Below are 18,942 nucleotides of genomic sequence, written 5' to 3'. Positions count from 1 at the left end.
CGTTTCGAAAATAAAATCATTCGAAACCAAATTTCTCACACAACAACATACGAATCATGCCCAAAATTCATATATCATACAATTAAACAAACATCGAATTACAAAACATTTAACTGAGAATTTCGGGTCTTCACACTTTCCTTCTCTGTTTTGATGCTTTTTCCAGATCTTGGTCTGAGCATAAAAAGGGAGAAATTTTGGTTTTGAGTTTGTTTGCTTTTTGTTTGTGGTTATTCTCCTCCCCTAAAATCTTATATGGAATAGTTAGGGAGGGGGAGAGAGAGAGAGCGAGAGAGAGAGAGAGGAGAAGAAGAAGAAGACAGAGTTTTTGCACCAAACAGAAGAAGGAGAAAAATAAAGATTGATGAAAAATTGATGATGAGATGGGTTTTGATCGTTTTGTTACCAAATCCAGCCGAAACGGTGAACAAAAGCAACAACAAAAAGGGGAAATGAAAAAAACGAGAAGGGGTTGAGGGGTTGAATTGGGTTGGATTTGGTAGATGAGTTGGAGGTGAAGTCCACAAAATGTTATTTGTCACATCATCTGTTAAATTCAAATTTGACCCAAAATTTTTGACATTTCTGCTGGAGATGCTCTAAATTGTTTAATAATATGCAATTAATGGCTTCTTCTAAAAATTAATAATAATAATATTTTTTTTTTAGTCTTTAATTGCAGGTTATCTAAAGAGAGATTATTCAGAGCACCACCGTGCACTTGCACCAACATAAATGAATGGTTAGATTGCATTAAATACACTTTTTGTTTATTAAAAATAAAGTTGATAATAAATATCAAGGGTTGAGATTATTTTATAAGTGTTGGGTCACTTACACCGTCGGTGCATAGAATAATTTCCAGTTATCTAAATTGTCTACTTTAATTACACATCTTCTAATGCTGAACGTGGAACTCTAGAAATTGGTGTTCAAAGTTTCAAACTACTTTACCATAGCATGCGACTGCCATTTCATTGTTTTCTTGTTCTTTCTTTGGAATCTTGAACTTTGGAACTCTGAATTGTCTGCCCCTGAGGATGCATGTTTCCCCTAACTTTATTGTTTTTGAAACTCCCGCACAGACCCCTTTCTTTAATAGAGAAGTCCACCAGAGTATTCTTCTGCATTACGAGATCGTACCGCCAAGTCATTCACGTCACCTGGCAATTTCGACGACCGTCGCCGCCGGTAGCCGCTGCATGTACTCCTTGTAAGTTCCTGTTCCACACTTTGCCTGATTTATGGGTAGATGGTAGAGTACTAGTCTTGGCTGCATTAGTTGGATTGTTGTGAACTATAGTCTGCTCCTAGTGTTTAGTATTTTTCTTTCTTTTCCCGTTTGTCATGGCAAGAGAAACTAGGTCTTCGAAAAGAGTAGGGCAGAACCCCAGTAGTGAACATCATAAAGCTGATGAGATTGTGTTCTGGAAACCAAAAGACTTCCAAATCCAACGGGTGAGGAATAGTTTTGTGAATTCGAACCGAGTTTCCGTCCATGCTATTCCCGAAGGGGCTAATATTTTCACCGGCAAAAATATTCCTGAAAATGCCCTCGTGGTCTCTTCTCACCATCTTAGGTTCTTGAAATTTCCTCTTCATCCTATATTCCAAATCTTGTGGCGTGTTACTGGTTTGCATCCTATGCAATTCAATCCCATTTCATACATGCTGCTCTGCGGGTTATTAGTCATGGGCATGAAGTGGGAAGTATCATTGGGCCTAGGCGACTTCTTTTATTTTCATAGATGCGGCCGTATTTTCGAAAAGGCTCTGTTTTTCCACTTTTCTCCTCGTCCACAAAGGAAAGTCTTTGAAGAAAAGATGGGCAACGTCACCGGGTGGAAAAATGAGCCGCTAATGGTTCTTGGCGAGTGGGCAGCGCCAGAGCTTTCCATGGACGTTCCTAAAGTCTTCTCTAAGGAGATCGGTATGCCCCTTACCATATATACACTTCATTTGTTCACATTTTTCGTTGTGGTGTTGCCTTTTGTATGTAGCCTTAAGGCCCTACTCGTTCACGCATGTGTGCAGAATATAAGCCTTGTTCTATGGATTCCGTTTTGGATGAGTCTCGAATGACGTGGTTGAAAGAACACGTATTGCGTCGGGGCTGGAATGCGGCTCTGTTTTGCTCCAGTGCTGACCTAGAGGACATTTCTAACTGTCGATCAGGACCAATCTATTGTTCGTGTCTGCAATTGTTGGAGCCTAATCTCCGAGGAGAAAGGCTGTTCAATCGTGTCGTCGAGTTAGAAAGCAATTTTCTGACTTCTGAACGCACTCCCACTTTATTTGCAGAGAGTCTCAAGGTTGGAGATTCCTTTGAAGAGCCGGAAAATCTTGAAGAGGACGACATGGACATCAATCGCATAAAAGTTCCTAATCCACAAGGGAAAAAGTCCAAGAAACAGAAGTTGTCTCAAGCCGAAAGTGAGATTACCCATAGAAGCGAAGGAGGACTTGAGCTGCCTCATACGCCTCAGATTCAGCCGTCGCCATGCAAATCTTCTCCTGGTTCCCTGGTGGCCTCTTCGTCCAACACTACTTTTCAAGGTTCTGGGAACATGTCACTACCACCCCTGAAGGCTCCATTGCAGTTAACATTTAGAAAGGAAGATGACTCTTATGTGTTGGAGGGAGATCCCATTGCTTTCGATAAAGAAGCATGCTTGGCAGTGGCACAGGCCTTGGCTCTGAACCCCGTTGATCACGAAAGGCTTATGGGATTGAGCCAGCGAGATCTTGCAGCGCAGGTGGCCCTTAGCCTGCAATCGGTACTTCTTATACTTTTAGCTCGTCTTTTGTCAACATGCTGTAAGGCATGCATTAATTGATCCAACATTTTTTCACCTTCTCTTAACAGGCCTCATCGATGACTCAACATCTCTTGATGCGGACGGAAGCTGCTGAGGATAGGTTGTGGAGCCTCATACATAAGGCTAAGCAAGAGACTCAGAAGGTTGCAGACGACCTGAAGGTGTTGGGCGAGGTTGTTGCAAAGAAATCCAAAGAAGTTGAGGACAGGAACAAGAAGATTGACGAGTTGAATGCTAAATTGTCAAAGGAGACTACGAACAGGGCGAAAGAGTTTGAGTTGAACCAGAGCCAAGTTACTAAATGTTCTTGCAAAAGCTTCCGACTAGGATGGGTCCAAGGTCAGCAAAAAGAGGAAGACAGGGTTTTTGAAGGGCCTGATGCATTCGATGAGGAAATGGGGTTGAAGTCTTCTGACTATGAGTGGATACATGGGATGAGACCTGAGGACAAACCTTCTTCGGATGATGCTAATGAAGCGTAGTTGTTGGGGGAAATTGCAATTGCTGGATCATCTTTTTCGGCACTCGGTTATCCTAGTCTTGTCAGTATGTCTTTTGTGTTCCGGTAACAGACATTATTTTGTTTCGGGGAGTAGCACCTCATTTAGCTCCCAATGTCTCGTTCTGGACTCGTGTACAGCTTCTTGAGCTTGGTAGTTCTGTTACTTCTTTTGTGTTCCGGTAACAGACATTATTTTGTTTCGGAGGGTAGCACCTTATTTAGCTCCCAATGTCTCGTTCTGGACTTATGTGTACAACTTCTTGAGCTTGGTAGTTCTGTTACTTCTTCCACACATATGCCTGTGTTTCCTGGTTTATGTGCTCTTGAGCTTGGTACACAACCCAGAGGAACCAAGCTTGAAAATCCAATACTTCCTCCTATCTTCTGACAAATTATACATAAGGTAACTTAATTGAAAAACAAATTTGCATATAGGGCATAATGCAAAATGTCAGGAAAAGAGGACAATAGTGGTATATGTTTCATCTGTTATATATTACTCTGATCACATATATCAAATTTCCCATGACTATGCCGGTATATTCTTTATGTGAGTGGGATTCATACCAACTGGTCATACAAGCTGGAATGTGTTGTGAATGGGACAAAATAATCATTGCTTGCAATGCTAATTAAGTAAACAGCTTTGGACAGCAGTGTGTGTGCTTCTGCATCAAGGTGCACCTATCCTCTGTTCAACTGCTTCCTTACCTTCTTGAAATAACTTGGTTGAGTTATAAGGTCTTTCACCTGAAAACAGAAAATCATGGTAATTAATAAAGAGAGATCTAAAGTTTGTACTTAGCACTACAACTAGTTACTCTCTGCGAGTATAGCATTCTAACATCGATTCCATTCCTTTTACCCCACCAAAGAAAGAACAGTTACTTACAGATGGTAAAAAGGCCTTACTGTAGTCCTTTTGAAATTGCATGTACAATCTAGGATTGAGATAATAAGATTTTATTTTAACAGCTCACTACTAATTTCAGTGTCACCAAATCTGAAGGAGGTCGATAAGTAAGGCAGATGCAGATCACACACAAATCCCTGATGAGTTCAGCTAGAGCTCCAGCCCGAGCAGAGTTGGCCCCTTGAGTGTACTTGTCAAAATCAGTTTGTAAATATGGTATAAGTGGCAAATTTGCATATGCAGCTTCAGCAAAAATTGATATTAACTATGAGTTTTGTATTAATCTCTAGTGTTAAATAGAGTAAGAATACAGAATCTTACCAATGATAGCCAGGGTAGTCCATCTGAAAATCTACCAGTGGAGTTCTTGAAGGATTTCCCATATAGTCAGAAATTTGCCCGGTAATAAGTAGTATTCAAGTATTTATTGTTCCCAACATCAAACGGTGAATTACTAAAGATAAGCAAGGCTGAATTTCTTTAGTCATGGCAACTGCCGAGAGAATCTCCATTGCAGCAGCTTGAACTGAGAAGACCTGCATAAAAAGCCAAGATATAAATTTAAACCTCATAGCTGCCATTCTAGTGCTGATTTACTGTGTTCTTATCTTCCTATCTGCTTCAATTTATATGTAGATGTCCCTGTGGTCCATGTGTGGAAACGAAAACCAGATTAAAGTAACTAACACACAAAACAACAACCTTCTCCTCAATTAATCAAATATGGCAACTTTTTCAACTTTTTAAGATTGATAGAAGAGTTAGTCTCTGCATTTAAAATACATGCACTTCTCTAAATTGAAAAAGATTTTCACCTTGCAGTTAACCAAAGCTCTTATGACTTTTATATCCACCGTTTCATCCCAGAAAGAAGCGACTTTTCCAGTGATCTGAAATACCACCTGTTGAACTCATTGTTAGATTTGATAATATTCCTATTCAAATTTGAATTAAATATACAAGATTGTAAAATTTACAATGCACATAATGTTTGGTGTCTGATATATTGGATTTCCGTTCTAATTCGTAAACAAGTAACTTAAGAACTCAAGTCCAAGGACAAATATATGGAGACATGCAGACTTCTGGAAAGAGGCATTCATGGCTCTAAATCTCTGAACTCTGAAGTAACAGAAAAGCTCTATAAGTAAACGACCCAACTTACAATGCAATACCCTGCTTGTTGATTACATTGAAATTTTCCTGTTTCATTACATTGACGTTTAAATCAATCAAACAATACCAGGCTCTCTAATTCTTCTCTTGAAATTGCACTATCAAACACATCCTCTACTCTAGGAAGCAGTTTTGGTACTGACTGTAAATCAATACCGTAAGGTGCCTGGAATTGAGCTGCATATGATCTTGAATCTGCCTCCCCTTTCAAGAACAACGTGAGTAGATTGCTAGAGAACCCTGTTATTATGATCCCCACTTTCTGGTTCTCCTTCACTGGGCTATAAATCACCTCTGGCTTGGCAATGGAATCCTTCAAATTCCAAAACTCTAGCTCTGGCACATTAAACTCAAACCCTCTTTTTCTGAAATTGTTATATGCTTCTGTGTAATCATCCGGCCAATCATACTTGAAGGCCTCAACAAAATCCTTGTAGGTGAACACAAAAACCCTCTTTGGCATCTTTATGTGGTTTAGCTTTTGTGTGGTGGCAATCTCCAACACTCGGTTGTAAATCTCTAAGCAGTCCACTTTCTCATCACACTCCATCTGCCTCATGAACTCGCACTTCGATCGAAGACTTTCTCCTACAATCTTGTGAATTTTGGGAAAATCAGTGAATGAGAAAACCACTCCATTCCATGGACTCTCACTCAGTTCTGAAATCAATAATCCCATTGCAATGCACGCCATTTCCTTGTCTGTTCCTATCATGCTCAACGAGCTGTCACACACAGCAAGACAAATCCTGAGCTTCCCTTTGTTTGACAGCCCTTGGACTAGTTTCTGCCACTGAAGCTCTGCAATTTCATCACTACCCTGTGTATTGTTCAAAAAAGCTATTACTTGGTGAGGAAGTTTTAGCCTGTCATCAATTTTTATGCCCAACCTGTCCATAATCTTCATGTAAAGCTTAAATAGTTCTAATCTGCTTTGGCTTAAATCCCTATCAATGATGGAGCACCTATAATTGTAGATTTCCCAATAAGTTTCCAAACAATTCAGGGCATTAAGGTTTTGGGACCATGACTTCTTTCTCTCAACAGCATTGTTCACTGATGATGACTGTAGCACTTTGTGCAGAGGAACAAGCACTTGTTTCTGCAATCGATTACGAACCCTGTAAGCATAATGAGGTTCCGAAATATCTTTGTATTCTTCATAATCTACGCGTGGGAAAATTCTCTTTGCAATGACTTCACATATCAGGGTTGCTTTATCATATTTGGAATCAATTGAAGGGCAAAATTTGGCAGCAAAACTGATGTTTTCAATCTCACCTGATTCCAAAAATTTGACATCTGATTTCAAGAACTCTGAAAACAAATCCGCTACTTGATTATGCAAGTTTTGATACCTTTGGTCATTTTGGTACCTCTCAACTGCAATTTTAGCCTTTGAAATGTCAGCTGCTCTTCTCCATGCTGCAACTACCTCTTCAACTTTATTTCTCCTCTCTTTTTCCCAATAGAACTCTTCCTTCTCTTAACACTGGTACCCTTCAAGGAATGAAAAATAGTACCCATTTGGAGTCCACCAGTACCCATATGGAGTCCACAGATAGTGTCCACATATGGATTCCTCCAATACCTTATGGAGAATTCCCAGCAGATCTTTGAACAGCCCTAAATCCCCAAAAACCCTGAGATTCAAAGCTAGGGTTAAAGGATGGTTTTTGTGGACCCACAACATGGTTCTGTAAAACCCATCATCGTTGATCTTCCCTGCCGCTCTAAGACTAAATATAAGCTTGAGGGTTTTGAGAGGGTCAACGTTCCAAGCCGTATCCCCTCTGGTGCATCCTTGAAGACAAACTCTAAGAGTGGCTTTAAGCGTGAGACCGAATTGTCCTGGTGTTCAGAGGTTGTCATTAGGGTTCGGTTGTTTTTGGGGAGGTTAGGGCGGCGGAGCTCCGAAGGCCCTAGGAGACAAAACGGAGAAGCCATATGGGAATTAACCTCTTAGGTTTTCTTTCTGTGTGGAACGGTTTACAAATTTTATATTGGGATTTCTTGGGCAACAAGGAAAGAAATATGGGATATTCATTATTTCCTTAGAAACGATCGATTTTCATTATCTCACTAAATAATGGATTTACTAAGCCCGAGATACTAATCCCGCTATGATATCTCGGGCTTAAGGCATTTCCAACAGACTAAATAAGTAAAATTTAATATTTAGCTAATTTTAAGCTAAAATTCTACTCCAGCAGAATACCTAAACAAAAGTTAGATTTAACTTTTGCTAGAGTTATCTGACCTAGCTGCTCTCGAGTTAGGGTTACTTTCTTGGCTAAGGAAGCAAATTTTGACATCTATGGATCTGGATGTTCTTAGTTGGAATTGCAGAGGTATCTGCAACAATGCTACAACTCGGGTGCTGAAGGATTTGTGCTCTCAGAATCGTCCACAATTAGTCTTTTTATGTGAGACAAAGATTAGCAGAATTGAAGATTTTGAAAAGCTCCGTCTGTCCTTAGGGTTTGCACATGCGAAGGAGGTGTTGAGTTCGGTACAGGCGGGGGGCCTGGGACTCTTTTGGAATGATGATTTGAAGCTTCAGATAGGAACCAAATCAGTGCATCATATTGATGCAGTGGTGGTGGGTGTAGCTGGACTCCCATCTTGGAGACTGACAGGTTTTTATGGACATGCAAGAACTGGGGATAGGCTAGGGATCATTCTTGGCGGCTTCTCTGTGACCTAGCTGACTTGGATTCCCTTCCATGGATGGTGATTGAGGATTTCAATGAGATTCTGAATAGTGGGGAGAAGATTGCAAGTCCCATCTGGCTGAAGAGACAGATGCGGGGTTTTCGGGACGTGATAGGTTATTGTGATCTTTTGGATGTAGGTTTCAGGGGGCGATGGCTACTTGGTGGAATTCTGATACCTTGTTGTGCCTGGACAGGGCTGTTTGCACTCCCTCTTGGATCGACATCTTTCATCATGCTAGGGTTCTTCATTTGGCACCTTCGGATTCTGATCACGTTCCCCTCTTGCTAAGGGCAAGTTCGGTCCCTCTGTCGACTGGACCTAAGTGTCATCGCTTCAAGTTCAAAGCGTTTTGGCTACAGCACGCGGATTGCGATAGAGTGGTGAAGGAGGCTTGGGGAACATATGTGGCAGGTACTCCCATGTATTGTATAACCAAGAAGATCATGCACACTAGAATCCAATTGAATAAATGGCAGAAGGAGGTGTTCCGGGGCCGGCAATTACAAATGATTGGTATTCGTTCTAGATTGGAGGAGTTATTGAATGTGTTCCTATCGGAGATGATGCAAACTGAAAAAAAGGAGATGATGGACAAGCTCCAGAATTTACTATTCCAAGAGGAGCTGTTTTGGAAGCAACGTGCTAAAGTTACATGGTTGAAAGAAGGGGATCATAATACTGGTTTCTTTCATCGAAAAACAGAAAATAGGAAGTGAAAGAACACATTACTAGGGCTGTATGATGTGCATGGGATTTGGCATGAAGATGACGCGGGAATTGAGACCGTAGTGACTGATTACTTTACTGAATTGTTTCGAGCCTCTGGACTTGACGTTGCAGCAGTGGATGTGACTCTAGTGGCCATTAATCCATGTGTTACTGAGGTGATGAATGCTCAGCTTTGTGCGCCCTACACTATAGAGGAAGTGCATTTTACTCTTTTTCAGATGTATCCCACCAAATCTCTGGATCCAGATGGGATGCCTCCAATGTTTTTCCAACACTACTGGGAGCTTATTGGCGAGTATATATTTGCTGCTGTCCATAGTTTTTTACAGACGGGCCAGTTGCTGAAGCAAATAAATTACACCCATATTTGTCCAATTCTGAAGGTAAGTAATCCAGAGAATATGGCCGACTTGAGACCAATAGTGCTTTGTAATGTCATCTATAAGATTTGTTCAAAGGTTATTGCCACTACAAAAAAAAATTCAAATTGCCACGGCGATGTGCCGTCGCGGAAAGTAAAATTGCCGTCGTGAAAGACCAATGGCGACGACTAAGAGACGGCAATTGCGCCGATGTCGTTGAGGGCGTCGCCATTGGTATTTGCGACGGCAAATGCACCGTCGCAAGCTTATTAGCAACGGCAACCCCTTGCCGTCGCAAGAATTTTGCTACTGCAAAATGCCGTCGCAAATATCTATGGCGACGCCACTGACCGCTACCAAAACTTTGCGATGGTAAACTTGCCGTCGCAAAATTTTATTTATGAATTAAAAAAAAAAATCTGGCATGCAAATATGCATTGCCAGATTTTTTTTATTTTTTTTTTTTGACACCAAAAGATATAAGGACGACAAGAACAAAGTACAATAGATCTATATAGCCAAAGATGGATTCACGTTTAGTCCATCATCAGTTCATTTAACTCTCACATCCGCGGTTCTAAAACATCCTTCAACATTCATTTGGTAAACAAGTTTTCCTAATCGGCTACAACTCCCAGTTCTCAAAACTCTACCATCAGGAATACAGACACAAAGAAAAAGTTGACGTTCCACGCAGGACGAAATCTGAAACAAAGGCCTCTGACTGGGTAGATACAAGATAGTACATAAGCCCAAAAAGATGCAGAAGGGAAAAGCAATCTAAAAGTGATCTTCATCAGGCTACTGGAAGCTCTCCGCAGTCAGCAATGACTACCTTCTTTGTAGGACGGTCACCTCTATCTGTCTCCTGCGACTCGATCAGCCTAACAATTTCCATGCCTTCCAAAACTTGCCCAAACACAACGTGCCTCCCATTTAGCCATGGCGTTTGAAACCAAGCAATTATAGATTAACATATATCAAGTCACAAATAAGCTATAACCATATTCTGAAAAGAAACTTAGAATTGATGTGTAGCTTCCGCATTAGAAATATCACAGTTCCTCTGTGTGTTTTCTATCTTTGGACTGCACCAATAATGCAAAATAAAATTTCTATTCAGATTTTTATGTTGATACAGAGAAACAATAGGTCTTACCTGTACTGTGCATATGAAGAATTGACTTCCATTGGTATTGGGGCCTGCATTTGCCATGCTAAGAACTCCTGGTCCAGTATGAAGCACTGCAAAATAAAACACATTGCACGATTATGAGTGCAGTGATACAGTCATGTAACATCTCATAATCAATATCCGAAAAAGATGCAACCAGATTCAACATCCTCATATTATAGGAGAAAGAAATTATGGTGTCAATAAAAATACATTCACGGGACTGCTGGAGTAAGATTCCTGTTGAATTCTAACTTCCCGGACTTAGGGCTGTCAATTCCGACACGACCCGATAACACGACTCGAAACCCGCACGAAATAAAGCGGGTTGAACCCGCACGATTAAAAAGCGGGTCAGCCACGGGTCAACCCGCCATGACCCATTTAATAAATGGGTCGGCCACGGGTCAACCCGCCAACACGAAGTGAACCCGTATAACCCGATTATGCTATATTTTATCCTGAAATTTTAGACGTTGGGAGTATTTGATCATAGGATTAGACAATTTGAAATATTTTTCTTTATAATTATTGGATTTAATTATTTATGAATTATATATAATTATTTATATTCTTTGTCTTGTGGAGTTTTTAGCAAATTTAATCAATTTATGCATTTTTTTAGTTAAATTGGTCGCATTGTTAACCCTTAAATGAGTCATTTTGTCAAACACAACACAACCTATTTATTAAATGGGTTAAGCGGGTTGGAAACGGGTAACCCGTTTAATAAATGGGTTGGGTTTGGGTTTAAATTTTTGACACGATTATTAAATGGGTTGGGTTTGGGTTTGTATCTTGCAACACGATAAATACCTTGACCCGACACGAACCCAACCCGACACGACCCATTGACAGCCCTACCCGGACTACATGAAAGGTTACTAAATCCTGGTCAAGTTACTATGGTATTATCTTTTCTTTCTGAACATTAAATATCTTAGGAAGGGATTTATCCAGCAAGTCAGTCCTACACAAGGCATAAGAATAAAGGAAAGAGGAACACTTACACTTAAAGTTCTCATCTTTAAATGTACGCCCATAAATGCTTTTGCCTCCAGTACCCTGCAATACATGTCCGGCTTCCAAATATAAGCACGCCAACCTTATTCTAATTTCATTTTTTTATCTCTAACCAAACAAAGAATCTCAAACACAGACAAACAATATTATTTCTCAGAAAAAAAATTATATTTGTAAATTTCACATTGATAAAGGGAATGCATAATGTGAAACAAAATTCCTGGGAAAGTAAGTGACAAAATAAGTTAGAAATACAGACCATAAGGGGTACTTCTAAACTCCCTTGACAGGCTAATTTCCTAGTTTAGTAAAGCATTCTAGATGGTCATACCTTCAAAATTTAAAATACTAAGGAATCAACAACCTTTTTTACTAGCGGACAAAGATGCAACTGTCATTAGTAGACATTCAGAAAACTTCACAGAACTCTGAACAAGAGTAGACATGCTATACCTCATACCGGAGAAAAAAAAAAAAACCTTAGGATCTCAAGTTCAAAAGGCAATGCTAGGTTGGCAAACAGAGCGAACGAAATCACCAATTAACAAAAAGTATGTGTAACATAGGACATAATGACACAGGCACCATAAAATTGGCAATATCTAGTCCAAACTTGTCGAGCCATAAGTATTGTGCTGGAGAAGAAACCTATTCAAGCTACCATGGCAATCTAAACTAACAAAGAAATCCCAATAGGCTTTCTGTTTACTACTATTTTAAACTTGCAACCAAACTATTTAGCATACAGAAAATCATCTCCACTCTTCCATTCGATTTACCAAAATCTGAAACTAAATCCTGAACAGAAATCTATTTACCGCTAAACAATGATAAAACAAAAAAAAACCATGAATCTTGAAAGAACGGAAAAGCACCCACATTGCCCTTATCGAAGTCCCCTCCTTGAATCATGAAATCCTTGATCACACGATGGAAGGCAGAACCCTTGTACCCAAAGCCTTTCTCACCTAACAAAAACACACACACACACAAAACAATTCACCCGAAATGAAAATACACTCAAAAGGCCAGTCAAATCACTCAAAAATCAGACTACACAAGCAACAAGCTATAAACCTGTGCAAAGGGAACGGAAATTCTCCACAGTGAAAGCAAATTTGCTGTAAACAGAAGTGAAAGCAAAAAGAAAAAAGAAAAGAAAAAAAAACCACAAAGGTTTGAAAGTCAAATTGAGCAAACACTGATTAGTTAATTATATTTCTAATAGTAGCTGCACATATTTTTAGCTACCAAGCTCTATTACATATATAGCCAAATAGCCAAGATCCAAAACCCAGCAGAAAGAAAGAAAGGAACCCTGAAAATCATAACTCCAGTTTTCAAAAGATCATAAATAGCTGAAACCCAGAAAATCATTCTTACCTACCACCCAAATTCACCCCCTTCCTCCCCATATCAAAATCCAATAATTCCAATAGCTGATAAGAAAATCTTCGCTTTTATCTTACATCCCTTATAAACTGAATCACATCAAACTCCAAATTCAGCAACCATTGACACACCCGTAAATAAACATGAGTAATCAGATATGGTAAATAGTATTTCAAATAAGCAAAAGCTGGAAACTTGTTTTAAGTGACAAATACTGGGCAGCAATTCACAGAAAAAGTACCTGGGATGATCAATTTACTCGATTTCCCTTTTCTTCTTCCTTTTCTTATTCCTCTTCTTGTTCTTCTTTTTTTTTTCTTCTTCTCTTTCAACAAAATCCCAAAAGAAAAAAGGTTTTATAAGCTCTCATCAAACATAAAGCCAACCTCTATCAAGCCTTTATCCAGGGCTAAAATTCTAAAAGCTAATAATTAGCAGCCATGAATCTGAACAAAAACATAGAGCATTCGCAATCCAAATTTCAAATACCCACCAATTGAATTTTTGATTGGGTTTTTTAATTTCAAATCAGACAACTCTTGTATATTGAACAATCTAGTCTGCATCAAACTACACTCCTAACTCTGCTCTGCTTTATGTCATATTGCAATTATATCAAAGTAAAACAACTGTATGAATTTAGGTTTCGTTTTAAACTACTTTTGTTTTTATTCTTTGATACCTACCACATCAAGGGGAATTATTTCAACCTCTCAGCTACTCATGTTATGATGTTATCTTAATAATTGAAGGAAACAATAGATGTTCTTCATTGCAGATGTATTTGCAATGATTTGGTGAGTGGATCACTAAAAGTATATTTCATATGTAATGATTAAACTGGTGGATTTCATATGTATGTCGAACTAACAACTCAAATGAAGAAATCTATAGTTAGATGCCTTAAAAATTCGACATCAGCAGTTCACATATCAAACAAACAAACAACAACAAACAAACAAACACCGTTCTCACCCAAGCCATAAACAATGAAGCAAAAACCAAACCCTTATTCTCAAATTCCACAATCGAAAATCAAACAAACCAAACCCAAAACCCAATTTCACCAAAAACCCAGAAATCCAAAACCCCCAATTTCCATCCAAACACCACAATAACCAAGCCCAGAAGAATGGAATCAAGACAATATTCCGGAAATTCGAAACTCCCAATTTCGCAGAAATCAGACCTGAGAAGTATAGAACACAGCCTACACTATTTCAATTTTGATTAAAGTGAAATAAACACATAACAGGGGAAATTGAGAAACCAAGAACTGGGTTTCAGATTTCAGATCTTCAAACAGATCTGAGATTTTAGAGAGAGAGAGAGAGGACAAGTCACTACCGGCCAGATTGGGTTCGAGGAGAGGGTCGGACCGGAATCAAATTCGAGGATAGATTGAGAGAAGATTGATGTGTCGTCGGCCCACTGTGCCCATGCCGTTGACCATCATCCGCGGAGGAGATTGGGGGAGAGTGAGTCTGAGAGTCGGAGAGAGAGGGATGAGATTCTGAGAGTTTGAGAGATTGCTATGGTCGACTTCGTTGTCTGGACTAGATGGAGTAAGCGGGATGAGCGGGAACAAGAACTAAGTTTCTGAACCCAAAAACCTAAAAACTTGCAGACATGAAAGAAAATGTATAAAATGAAAATACACGACGGCATGTATTACCGTAGCTAAAATTAAAGAAATTTGGCGACGGAAAGAATATGCCGTAGCCATTGTAGGTATATTTATGCGACGGCAACTCCATGCCGTGGCAAATAATTTTTCTTTTTGCGACGCCACATTTGCCGTAGCGAATTTTAGATCAATGGCGACGGCATTCTCACGCCGACGCTAACTGGTGAAGCTAAATGAATTCTTTTTTGTAGTGTGCTAACAGACTGAAAGATATTTTACTTGAAGTGATTTCTCCTTTCCAAAGTACTTTTGTCCCCAGCAGATTGATTGCGGACAATATCTTGGTAGCCAATGAGATAGCCCATTTTGTACACAACAAGCGAGAAGGGAACGACGGTTATTTTGCTTTGAAATTAGACTTGAGCAAGGCATATGATAGAATGGAGTGGAGTTTTCTGGAGAAAGTTATGATTCGTTTGGGTTTTGCCAGGAGTTGGATGTTGATGGTAATGCAGTGTGTGAATAAGGTAAAGTATTCCTTTTTGGTGAGGGGGAGACCACGGGGATATGTCATTCCTAGCCGAGGACTGAGACAAGGGGATCCTCTGTCACCTTATCTTTTTCTTATTGGAACTGAGGGTTTTTTTGCATTACTCCAACAGAGAATGATCACATGTTCCTTATAGGGTATCGAGGTATGCTCTAATGCACCTTTGGTGAACCATTTATTGTTTGCGGATGATAGTATGCTCTATGCCCAGGTTTTGGTGGAATCTTGTTCTATGATCATATAGGAAGTTTTGGATATTTATGGGAAAGCGTCTGGACAGGTTGTAAATTTTGCTAAGAGTTCGGTGGTTTTTAGCAAAAATGTGCATGTCGATCTACAAAATGCTATTTCCTGTTTGTTGGGGGTGGAGGTTGTGGATTCTCATGCAAAATATTTAGGTCTTCCTACTTACGTAGGGAGAAAGAAAATGGCTACTTTTCAATACATTAAAGAGAGGCTGTCTAAGAAACTTACGGCTTGGCAAGGTAAAATGTTGAGTGGGGCTGGGAAGGATATTTTGATCAGGTTGGTGGCTCAAGCACTACCTACTTATGCTATGAGTGTTTTTCAGCTTACCAAGAGTTTCTGTGATGATCTGAAACAACAATGTGCAAGGTTTTGGTGGGGAAGTACTCTATATGCACGAAAGATCCACTGGAAGAATTGGAATGCTCTATGTAATCCGCTAGAGGAGGGCGGGTTAGGCTTCCGTAGTTTATCCAATTTTAATTCGACAATGCTTGCAAAACAAGCATGGAGAATTTTGAAGAATCCTTCTTCTTTTATTGCGCGTATATATAAGGCGAGATACTTTCTGAGTCAGTCCTTTTGGGAAGCTTTGCCACATGCCTCTCCTTCCTACTCATGGAGAAGCATCTTCTCTACTAGAGAATTTCTGCAAGAAAACTGTTATTGGCAAGTTGGTAATGGGAGGGAGTTAGACATCTTCTCAGATAATTGGGTGGTAGCTCTACCTCTTGGGAGACCTACATACTCGGGTGTAGCGGGAGAAGTGAGAAAGGTGAGTGAGCTCATGCTGGCAGTAGGAAGGTGGAATGTTTCCTTGTTAAATGAGATTTTTTCGGAGGAGGAAGCATAAGTGATTGCTACCATTCCATTGAGTCGACGGGATGTGCAAGATCGTTTGTGTTGGAAACTCTCGAAGGATGGTCAGTTCTCTATCAAGACCGCATATCGATCTCTTTTTGTGCATTCTTCTAGCTACAACCCATTACGACTCCCAGTTGGGGCAGGGTTTTGGAAGAAGCTTTGGAGAGTGTGGTCATCCCAAACAAAGCTAAAATACATATCTGGAGAGTGTGATTTGATGTTCTTCATTCTTTGGGTAGTTTGGCGTCAAAGAGGGTGGTGTTGGACTCACATAGATGTGTGTTATGCGAGACACAAGACGAAACAACTCTACATTTGTGTCGAGATTGTGTTTTTACTCAAGCCGTGCTCCACAAGAATGATGTGCTTCGTCAGGTTTGTTATAACCCCAGTAATATGGTTGATGATGTTATTACTTGGCTGGCTCAGTGCGTACAACAACTGTCATTAACTCAGTTGGGAGAACTCCTTTTCTCCTTATGGGGGATTTGGAAGGAGAGAAACGATCGGGTCTGGAATCAAAAGCAGAGGACCGCTGGGGATGTTAGCGTGGGTCTTGTGTCCAAATTGTAGGAATTTAGGTTCCACAATATGCTGCCTCTCAGATCTCGAAGCAAGCCTAGGGCGGTGTGGAGAGCTCCACCGGTGGGTCTGGTCAAAATAAACGTTGATGGTGCTTTTCATCATGCTACTCGAAAGGGTGGGCTGGGTTTTGTGTTTAGGGATGAGCATGGGATTTTGTTGGGGGGTGATGCTAGTAAATTGATTGGTTTAATATTGCCGGAGCACATAGAGATTTTGGCATGTAAAGTTGCATTAGAGTTTGCATTGGAGCATGATTTTGGTCCTACAATATTGGAGACTGATGCCTTGGAGGTCCAACGACAACTCTCTTCGAAGGCATCTGCTAACACCTCCTTGCTTGGTAGGCTTTATGATGATGTCATGGCCCTGGGAGCAACACAGGGTCTTCTTCATGTCAGTCATGTGGGTAGACAGGGCAATAAGGTAGCCCATTTGTTGGCTACTCATGCTTGCTCTCTTAAGCAAGCCGAGTTCTTTTTTTCCGTTCCCGTTTTTTTTACAAGCTACAATTGCAGTTGACGTTTGTAATGTGTAAGTTTTTGTTATCAATAAATGGCTGGCATCCTTAGATTCAAAAAAAAAAATTTAACTTTTGCTAAATTCTCTAGCTATATTTAGCTAGGATGAGAGAAAATTTAACTAAAACCTAAATTTAACTTGAGATTTAGGTATTCTGCTGGAGTATAACTCAATAGCTAACTAGTTATATTTTACTTTTAACTATGAATATAAGTATCATTGTTGGAGATGCTCTTACAAGGTAGTTACAATGGAATGTGATACACTTCCCAACCATTTTGTGGTGGGTTTAATGAAGCCACTATATATTCCTTGATATAGTTCTTTGTTGATTGTGAATGAATTCTTCTTCCGATAAAAAAAAAAAAACAGTCACTAAAATGACACGTTTTTGTAAAAGTAAATTGAGATCTCTTTTCATTTCATAGTCTCTTTATATAGGGAGAGAATTACAACGGAAATATCAATTATAATGATGACATTAAATGCTGATTGATCCTTGATCGTGTTGATTGATGGTAATCACTGATTCCTTGATTCCCTTTCCGTCAGTCGCTTTGATGAAGACACATAATATGTTTTTCCTTTAACAGTTTTAACAATTTTCGCTGTTCACTTTTCTCTTTTGTGGATTTCTTTAATTGTTCAATGGTAATACCCAAAATTCTCCTTGTTCCCATGAAACAATAGTAGCAAAATCTTATTCAATAGAAACATTGAAACAATAGAAATCTACAACTCTAGGAAATTTTTTCTGAATTCCAAAATAATGGTTCTTGATTATTCAAATTTTCCTATTTCAAAACATTGATCAATCAAATACAAGCAGGTTCTTAAATTCACCTCTAGAAACTGCACAATTGAACAGATCCTCTAGTTTAGGAATCAATTTAGGTGCGAAACTGTAACTGAAACCATAAGGTGCCTGAAATTGGGGTGCACAAGATCGTGAATCCGACTCTGCATTCAAGAACAACCTAAGCAGATTGCTAGAAAACCCGGTAATAATCATCCCCACATCCTGGTCCTTCACTAGGCTATAAATGGCCATTGGCTTAGAAATGGAACCCTTAAGATTCCATAATACCATGTCTGGCACATGAAACAAATACCCTCTATTTTTGTAATCATAAAGAGCCTTTGCATAATCATCAAACCAATCGTTTTTGAATGCCATGTCAAAATCCTTGTCTGTGAACACAAAAATCCTCTGCGGAATCTGATGGTGCCCTAGCTTTTCTTTGATGGCAATCTCCAACACTCCGTCGTAAATCTCTCCGAAATTCAGTTTCTTTGCAGATTCCATATGCTGCTTCATGAACTCACATTTCGATCGAAGATTCTCTCCTTCAAACTTATGAAGCTTGGGAAAATCACTGAAAGAGAAAACCTTTCCTTTCCATGGATATTCACTCAGTTCCGAAATCAATAACCCCATTGCAATGCAGACTGTTTCGTTGGTTGTCCCTCTCATGCTTTCAGGAATGTCACACACAGCAATACAATTCCTGAGCTTCCCTTTGTCTGACAACTCTCGGATTAGTCTCTGCCATTGAAACTCAGCAATTTCATCACTACTCTGACCATTGTTCAAGGAATCTATTACTTGGTGAGGAAGTTTTAACCCATCACCATACATGCCCACAATCTTCATACATTGCTTGAATTGATAGCTTCCCCCATAATACATAATCTTCCTATAAATTTTCATAGAATTCAAAGACTTGGCCGTTTCAGGTGGCA

The 18,942-nt window shown here is 39.6% G+C and overlaps 4 protein-coding genes across 4 annotated transcripts; 1 reads left to right on the top strand and 3 right to left on the bottom strand.

The window, feature by feature from the left end:
- The first annotated feature begins 1,241 nt into the window (after positions 1-1,241).
- On the top strand, positions 1,242-3,638 carry LOC112174312. The gene is made up of 3 exons (XM_024312053.2): positions 1,242-1,930; positions 2,035-2,777; positions 2,867-3,638. Exons 1-3 carry the CDS (start codon positions 1,348-1,350, stop codon positions 3,299-3,301), a joined length of 1,761 nt encoding a protein of 586 aa, XP_024167821.1. The 5' UTR covers positions 1,242-1,347; the 3' UTR covers positions 3,302-3,638.
- Positions 3,639-4,650: 1,012 nt separating this feature from the next.
- On the bottom strand, positions 4,651-7,103 carry LOC112170772. The gene is made up of 3 exons (XM_024308075.1): positions 7,002-7,103; positions 5,478-6,890; positions 4,651-4,770 (listed from the first exon to the last, which is right to left on the bottom strand). Exons 1-3 carry the CDS (start codon positions 7,101-7,103, stop codon positions 4,651-4,653), a joined length of 1,635 nt encoding a protein of 544 aa, XP_024163843.1.
- Positions 7,104-9,774: 2,671 nt separating this feature from the next.
- LOC112170771 (photosynthetic NDH subunit of lumenal location 5, chloroplastic) lies at positions 9,775-12,846 on the bottom strand. Its single transcript, XM_024308074.2, has 6 exons — positions 12,800-12,846; positions 12,494-12,537; positions 12,296-12,384; positions 11,404-11,458; positions 10,379-10,464; positions 9,775-10,168 (listed from the first exon to the last, which is right to left on the bottom strand). The coding sequence occupies exons 1-6, from the start codon at positions 12,829-12,831 to the stop codon at positions 10,016-10,018; spliced, it is 459 nt and encodes a 152-aa protein (XP_024163842.1). The 5' UTR covers positions 12,832-12,846; the 3' UTR covers positions 9,775-10,015.
- A 5,164-nt stretch (positions 12,847-18,010) lies between these two features.
- On the bottom strand, positions 18,011-18,838 carry LOC112170770. Its single transcript, XM_024308073.1, has one exon. The coding sequence runs from the start codon at positions 18,836-18,838 to the stop codon at positions 18,011-18,013; it is 828 nt and encodes a 275-aa protein (XP_024163841.1).
- Positions 18,839-18,942: the final 104 nt, after the last annotated feature.

This window comes from Rosa chinensis, chromosome 6 (assembly GCF_002994745.2).
Source record: "Rosa chinensis cultivar Old Blush chromosome 6, RchiOBHm-V2, whole genome shotgun sequence".
Classification (NCBI taxonomy): domain Eukaryota; kingdom Viridiplantae; phylum Streptophyta; class Magnoliopsida; order Rosales; family Rosaceae; genus Rosa; species Rosa chinensis.
Note: the sequence above shows the minus strand (reverse complement) of the source record. Positions and strands in the feature narration are given on the sequence as shown.

Excerpts from the sequence above, each read along its gene's own strand:
- LOC112174312 (XM_024312053.2), top strand. The coding sequence starts at position 1,348 with ATGGCAAGAGAAACTAGGTCTTCGAAAAGAGTAGGGCAGAACCCCAGT. Across the intron at positions 1,931-2,034 it reads AGTCTTCTCTAAGGAGATCG|AATATAAGCCTTGTTCTATG; the intron begins GTATGCCCCTTA and ends GCATGTGTGCAG. Across the intron at positions 2,778-2,866 it reads TGGCCCTTAGCCTGCAATCG|GCCTCATCGATGACTCAACA; the intron begins GTACTTCTTATA and ends TTCTCTTAACAG.
- LOC112170772 (XM_024308075.1), bottom strand. The coding sequence starts at position 7,103 with ATGTTGTGGGTCCACAAAAACCATCCTTTAACCCTAGCTTTGAATCTC. Across the intron at positions 6,891-7,001 it reads TGCTGGGAATTCTCCATAAG|GAAGAGTTCTATTGGGAAAA; the intron begins GTATTGGAGGAA and ends TGTTAAGAGAAG. Across the intron at positions 4,771-5,477 it reads GAGAAGAATTAGAGAGCCTG|GTCTTCTCAGTTCAAGCTGC; the intron begins GTATTGTTTGAT and ends CTTTTTATGCAG.
- LOC112170771 (XM_024308074.2), bottom strand. The coding sequence starts at position 12,831 with ATGGGGAGGAAGGGGGTGAATTTGGGTGGTAG. Across the intron at positions 12,385-12,493 it reads TTTCCGTTCCCTTTGCACAG|GTGAGAAAGGCTTTGGGTAC; the intron begins GTTTATAGCTTG and ends TGTTTTTGTTAG. Across the intron at positions 10,465-11,403 it reads TAAAGATGAGAACTTTAAGT|TGCTTCATACTGGACCAGGA; the intron begins GTAAGTGTTCCT and ends TTTATTTTGCAG.
- LOC112170770 (XM_024308073.1), bottom strand. The coding sequence starts at position 18,838 with ATGTATGGTGATGGGTTAAAACTTCCTCACCAAGTAATAGATTCCTTG.